The sequence below is a fragment of the Crocodylus porosus genome, unplaced genomic scaffold (genome assembly GCF_001723895.1).
Source record: "Crocodylus porosus isolate Cpor-Errol unplaced genomic scaffold, CroPor_comp1, whole genome shotgun sequence".
Classification (NCBI taxonomy): Eukaryota; Metazoa; Chordata; order Crocodylia; family Crocodylidae; genus Crocodylus; species Crocodylus porosus.
In genome coordinates, this window is record NW_017728943.1 from 88497300 (window position 1) to 88504190 (window position 6891).

Sequence of the window (6891 nt, forward strand, 5' to 3'; positions counted from 1 at the left end):
TTAAACATGTTAGCTTTGTTGTCTGGTGTGACGACCAAATTTCCCAACGCGTCCTGCAAGGGCCCCACGTTACCCGGGACCTTCTTTTTGCCCACTACGTATTTAAAAAAGGACTTCTTATTGTCCTTAATCTGAGAAGATAGTCCTAATTCCATCTCTGCCTTGGCCTTCCTAACTGCCCCCCTACAACTCCGAGCAACTGCAGAACAGTCATCCCTGGTGATGACCCCTTCCTCCCATTGGGTATACGCCTCCTTTTTAGCAAGGAGACATTCCCAGATGCTTTTGGTGAGCCATGGAGGCTTGTGTGCTCTCTTGCTCCCTTTGATTCTCTGTGTGTATGTCAGTGCTGACACTGAAGGACTACAGTTGGTGTATTAAAGCAGGCAATCTTCTTTCACTTACTTACATTCATGCTTTTGATACAAATAAGGTTGTGAGTACAACTCCAAATTTTAACACTTGTAAAATAAAAGGCTGAAAAAGCACAAGTTGAATGAAGATGCCTAGCACATCTAAATGAAGCAAAATAAGAATCCCTGGGTCTGTAGTCTGAAATCAACAAGATGAAATCCAAGAAAGTGTAAAATACAACACTTGGGAAACCGAAATCAAATGCACATATACAGCATAGAGAATAATCAGTGAAGCAGCAGAACTGCCGAAAAAGACCTGGGGGTCTGAATGGACCACAGGGTATACTGTACATAAATCAGCAATATGACACTGTTGAAAAAGGCATGTCTCATTCTGAGGCATGTTTTAACAAGAACATTGCATGTAAGACCCTAATATTCATTTTTTCCTAGTTGGGGCCATTGAAGTTTTAGGTGAAATAACATGTATAGTTTGAGATACCACACTTTATGAAAGATATAGGGGTTAGACAAACTGCAAAGTGCAAGAAAGAGCACCAAAAATAAGGGGTGTAGAAAACATGCTCTTCAGTGATTCTATGCCTTGTGTAGTTCATTAAGTCACCTTTCCTGTGCATCTGTAGGTATGGGTGTGGTCAAAGGCCAAGTTCATCAACAGGAAATTCTTAATGGAGGAACTTTATCAGCACTTTCTAGATGGAGAGGACATGCATGTGGAGCAAGACAATGATCCATTTTGGGATCCTGTTGAGGTTATTCATTTAGGATCTGCTCACATTTGGCTTCAGTCACTCGCTTACTGCATGAAGCTGGAAGAACAAACGGAGCTTCTGAACTTTGAAGGACAGGAGGAGGCCGTTGTACTTATAAACGTAGTGCCGTGTTCCAGTGATGGAAGGTTCAAGTTCCCCTTTTCCTTCTTTATTCTTCTACTCCAGTTTAGGAAACTGTGTTGATATGTTTGGCTGGAAACGGAGGGTGAAAATACTGAGCAAGATATGAAAATGATGGAATCAAAGGGTGTGAATGAGAGCAGGATTTGGGTGGAAGGAACACCATGTAAGTCCTGGTTAGTCGTGATGTCCCTGAGGTTGCAATGCTGTGAAGAAATAGTCCCTGGGAACTTGAAGTCCCCATAACTGTTACCAAGGTCCCACTCTGCCTGAGTGAAAACATAGCATTACCAGATTCCAAGAGGAGTTGCTTCCATCCTTCCTTGCCAGATGCAGATGGGTTCTTGCAAGGAAGAAGTGCCTTAACAGGAAACTGAAAATAGCAACAGGTCCTTTTTTCAACTTCTGGCACTTTTTTCTTTTTTAGAACTGTATGTGTGCATGCATGCGTGTGCATAAATGTATGAGCAGCCATGTATCTGCTTCCATGGCTCCTCTGTCCGTATGACTGGAACGTGCTATAGATTGGAGCATTATGAAGAATACTTTTCAGCTCATGTATTTGCATAAAAAGTTACCCTTCCCTCTGTTCCCGGTTCCCTGATTCACTGTTACCAGTCTCTATTTTTGGTGAAAGAAGAGCGCCAGATATAATCAGTTATGTCATTCTGCCTATATTTGTAGAGCCTTTGAAGAGGATGATGTGGTCATTGACCCTTTGGAGTTGCTGGGAAGGCAGATTGATTTCCAGATTCACATTGTGCAGTGTCTTGGAGTCAGATGGCTGAGAGACGTCTCTGACAGGGGGATTCAGATTGGGTACTGTGCTGCGCCAGTTTCCTGCTTTCTTCACAAATACATTCAACCTGACTCTTTGGTGAAAGCCAAGGCAGTTTCATGGTGATCCTAATAGACACTACCAAAGCGCCTAAGCTACTATTATATGTTCAGCTTTAAGCTGCAAGATCAATTTGCTTCTGAACCTGAGACATTACAGGAGGTGCTCAGCTGTTCTCTTAAAGGATACTTTAATACTAGGAGCAAAGGAGTACTTAGCAAGAATATTTCTGAGCTCTTATTTCAAACAACAGTAAATTTTCTCAGTAAATGGGAGGGAAAATTGTTCCTGTGGATTGATGTGGGGGATGACGCTTTAGGCTACATAATACAAAACAGTCATGCATAATTAAAGCTTTTTGAGCAAATGCATTTTTGACTTGGTGACAAACTGCTACTGTCAACAAAACTCACCAAAAATGAATCAAGTGAAGTAATATTTTCACATAGTGTGGGCGGCCTCAGCCTGCACAAAGCATTTTGTTCAATAGGAGGAACAGCTGACCTTGAAATGTATCTGCAATTTTCTTTCTTTGCTCACAGAGCTGACCTTTTCAGGGACTGAGCTGGGTTTTTAATTATATCTGTTGTTAATGTTTTATCCCCTTAGGTACAGAATTTATGACCTTCCACGACCAGTGTACACAAAGCCTGTCTGGAAAAATGTGAATCCAAAGATAGAAGAGAGAACACATTTCTCAGCCCTCACTGTATCCCATGATTTTTTGAATTATTTACAGAAAAATGCTTTAATTGTTGATCTCTGGGGCCTGCAAGGTATTTCTTTGCAATGTATTTTTTTTATTTGTGGTTGTTTTCTGTGGCTGCAGGTTGTAAACATCATGCTGCAGCAGCATTTTAGAAAAGCAAAGGCTCCCAGTGACAAGGCCTGGCCTGCTAACTCACAGTATTGTGGCCCTTCAGTCCCATATGTCAGTTCTGAAAGCTTGACTGAGGTTTGTCTCTGTAACTTTAGTATAAGTTAACCTTACCTGCTCACAGATGATCTTTTAAATCATGGATTGCTGTGTGAAACAGCTCACCTCTAATACTCTGGTAGTACGTTTTTATAGCATGACTGGTAAACTTAACACAAAGTATGTCTCGCTGTGCTTCTGAGTGGGAGAGAAGCATTTATAACTCTTGATCTATGGATGGAAAAAAGCAGAGAGCAGAGACATTCAGTCATCTGAGCAAGTGTGTATGCAGCAAGAGGTAGGGAAGCTGAAATCTGGTCTACACTCCAAATGCCTATGCCACCTAGAAGCCCAAGTAAGTTGCACACTGTCCCTAATATACCTGGTGTAGATGCAGCTAGCAGAAAAAAGTCTTCATTTTTATCATTTTGGGAGTGGTGAAAAATTCCTGGTGACACAAATTATGTCCACTAGGGACCCTGCTGACATCACTGTGCCAGCATGGCTGCAGCTGCAGACCCTTCAGTGTAAGGAATTCCAGTTTTAAAGTCATTGATTAGACCTAGTGATTCTCAGCCTTTTTAGACTCATGCCCCCCACCTCCCTTAGACACAAGGCACCCCATGGAAAATGCCAGCTCTGGGTTTTCATTTTTATTTTGACTACAGAAAAATAATAGAGCAGGTTTTCTGTTGCAAAGAACTCAGCCCACAACTGGTCGGAATGTATTGAAGGCCACGGATTTCTGTTTGACATCTCTGGCTATATCTTGTGAATCATATTTGCGCACCTCACAGTGCTACCACTGTGCAGCACCTTGTGGTGCCCCTGAAAATATATGTGGGCGAGAATAGATTAGACCAGGGGTTGGCAACCCCCGGTAGGCGTGCTAGCGTGGGGTATGCGTGCCTTGGGGTGGATGGCAGGGAAGGGGCTGAGACTACGTGGCCGTAAGGATCAGGTCCCTCATAGCTTCCCCACTGTCCTCCTGTAGGTGCGCATGCACCCACCACCGGCAATGAGCAGCCTGGGCTCTGTGGGCTGCGAGAAGCTTGGGCCTGCCCAAAGCCTGGGCTGGCATGGCAGGTGGCTGGGAGGCTGCAAGCAGCTGCACCAAGATCTTTGGAGCCCTGGCCCAGCTCGTTGCTGGCACTGGGTGCATGTGCGCCTTAGGGCGGATGGAGGGGAAGGGGCCAGGACTGCACTGCTACAACCAGGATCAGCCCCCGTGGTGGCTCCCCCAACATCCACCCCTGGCACGCCAACAAGTCGAGGCCGGGGTGTTTTTGGCACTGCCCCAAAACATTGCTGACTGTGGCTTAGACAGTATTTATTCCCAGTTCTGGCAAGTTTCTTCTTGTTAGATGCCTCCATTTTGGCACTGCAGTGTTAGCTGGGCGGTCTACCTAGAGGGGGCCAGGCATTTACGATCCCTTTACCATGAATGGCAATCATTCACTGACTTCAGAGGGCAACCCAGAGTGCCTGCATGAGTTCTGAATTCAGGTCCCTGATGCCCTTTATTAACCAATGACAGCCTGGTGTAAAACATAGAGCTGGGAGCAGGAATTGAAACCCAGGGATCCTCCTGCAGTCAGGCAGGCACCCTTTTGCTTATTCTTCTTCTGGCCTCAGGTTTCAGTGGGACTTCAACAGGAGGGGCAGAGAGAGCTCACCCACCTGTGCCCACATGCTGGTGTTTAGGCACATAGAGGCTAGATTGGAATACGCTTTGAGCATGTGGAAACGCGTAAACTGAGACACCCTGGGAACTTTCAAGGTGAAGTAGAGGCATGCATTGACTGCGAGCACCTAGATGGCTTTGCAGTACCTGAAGAGGGTTGATGTCTGGACCACCCTTCACAATTTAGATGCCTAAATTCCATCTATGTCCTATTTAGACACTTACAAGAACCCACTCAGTCTGGGGTGGGGCAGAGTCTAGAATGAGTGCATGAACTAGCAAATGTTCATAGGTAATGAGAGCTACTGTTTTCAATAAAAAATAGAAAGAAAAGTTAAATATACAAACACTGTAAAAATAAAAGTGCTGAATAAAAATAGTATTCCTGTTCTAGTCTGGAACTGTATTAGCCAAAGCAAAGCTAATCAATACCCATGTTTCTTTGCATACCACACACCCCCAACTAAGACATGCGTCTTGTTTTTTAACAGAATGTAGAAAAAAGGATTATTTTCCAGGGCTGTGGCCTCGAGCTGGCTTTCTCATGGAGGGGTCATGCTGAAAATGGCTGCAGCTTCTCTCAGTGAGCAGGCAGCAGTGGCAGACTCCAGTGTTAACCCTTTGAGGGTTTGACTTTGCAAACAAAAGCTACTACTGATTTGTCATCAGCTGAGAAAGGGTTAACACTGGACTCCACCCCTCCTGTGCGCTCACTGAGAGAAGCAGAAGGCACTTGCAGCACCGCCTCTCCATGCTTCTGCTCCTCCGGGCTTCTGTTCTGGTGAAGAAAATCAGCTTCCCCGCTTATGCACCCCAATTTTGGTGGGCTGAGTTTTGGAGAAAGGGTGCACGTGGTACATGAATAAATGCAGTATTCTAGAAATCCCCCTCTTCAAGGATATCTGTTTAGAACTTGTAGGCTTACAGTGCATGCATGTAAAGATCTCCAGCTGTATTGCTAACATACCTCCTTGTTAAATGTTGGGTTACAATTAACTGATACAACTACTTAACATCTCACCACTTGTGTTTACTTTTCATTATACAAAAATGTATTGGAGAATAATTGGGGGAAAAGAGAATTATCATTATAAATACGGAGACTTTTAGAATGAATTTGCATTTATTTTCCTCTGTTCCTTGCACCTGACATGCAATAGAAGCACAATTGTGAAGAGAACAGGACGGCATTGTCCTAACCACGTTATGTCTTTCCTGCAATGCAGAGGGGTGCACAGAGCTAGACTGTTCCCTCCAAGGCTGCAGGGTCACAAGTGAGGGCACCATTATTGTCGATAGCCCAAAAGATTTGAATGCATATGATGTTAGTCTGGTAAGTGCACCTGAATTACAGATTACATTTTTTGATAACATCATGTTGTTCACAAAAGTAGTCCCTTGACTTTAATGGGACCATGTCAGCAGTTAAGGGTTGCAGAAAGAGAACCCAGTATGTACAGTATTTCATCTGGGTGGCAGTGAGCTGTACCTCCAGGGTAGCACAAGGGGTGGAAGGAGGGCAAATTTCTTAACCCTGTTAACCACAAACCAAAATCTTGACCCAGGCCACATAGTTTTTGAGGTGTGCATGGTCCAGAGGCAGTGATCTACACACAGCACCCCACTTCAAAGGAGAACTTGTCACCAAACAGCTTTTTGGAATAAATAAGCAACAGCTGTTGCTTGTAGACTATCCATAGTTTCATAGTTAGTAGGGTCGGAAGGGACCTGAGAAGATCAAGTCCAACCCCCTGCCATGGCAGGAAAGAGTACTGGGGTCAAATGACCCCAGCAAGGTGATTGTCAAGTCTTGTCTTAAAGACCCCCAGGGTAGGAGGCAGCACCACTTCGCTTGGAAGTTGGTTCCAGATCCTAGCTGCCCTGACTGTGAAGTAGCGCCTCCTGATGTCTATTCTGAATTTACCCTCTGCCAGCATGTGACCGTTATTTCTAGTCACTCCTGGTAGTGCTTGGGGGAACAGGGACTCCCCCAATGCCTGCTGGTCCACTCTGACTAGTTTGTAAATGGCCAATAGATCCCCCCTCAGCCTTCTCTTGCGGAGGCTGAACAGGTTCAGGTCCCGCAGCCTCTCCTCGTAGGGCCTGCCCTGCTGTCCCCTGATCATGCGAGTGGCCCTCCTCTGGACCCTCTCCATGCTGTCCACATCCCTCCTGAAGTGCGG

At 45.1% G+C, this 6891-nt stretch overlaps 1 protein-coding gene across 1 annotated transcript in view; it reads left to right on the plus strand.

Moving 5' to 3' along the window:
• The window catches only part of LOC109319094 (kinesin-like protein KIF28P), a 27253-nt gene that overhangs the window by 15514 nt on the left and 4848 nt on the right, over nt 1-6891 (plus strand). Inside the window, exons 9-12 of the mRNA XM_019548608.1 lie at nt 1001-1275; nt 1955-2089; nt 2718-2884; nt 5935-6041. Coding sequence (XP_019404153.1) covers nt 1001-1275; nt 1955-2089; nt 2718-2884; nt 5935-6041 — 684 coding nt within the window. The remainder of the gene's footprint in view (nt 1-1000; nt 1276-1954; nt 2090-2717; nt 2885-5934; nt 6042-6891) is intronic.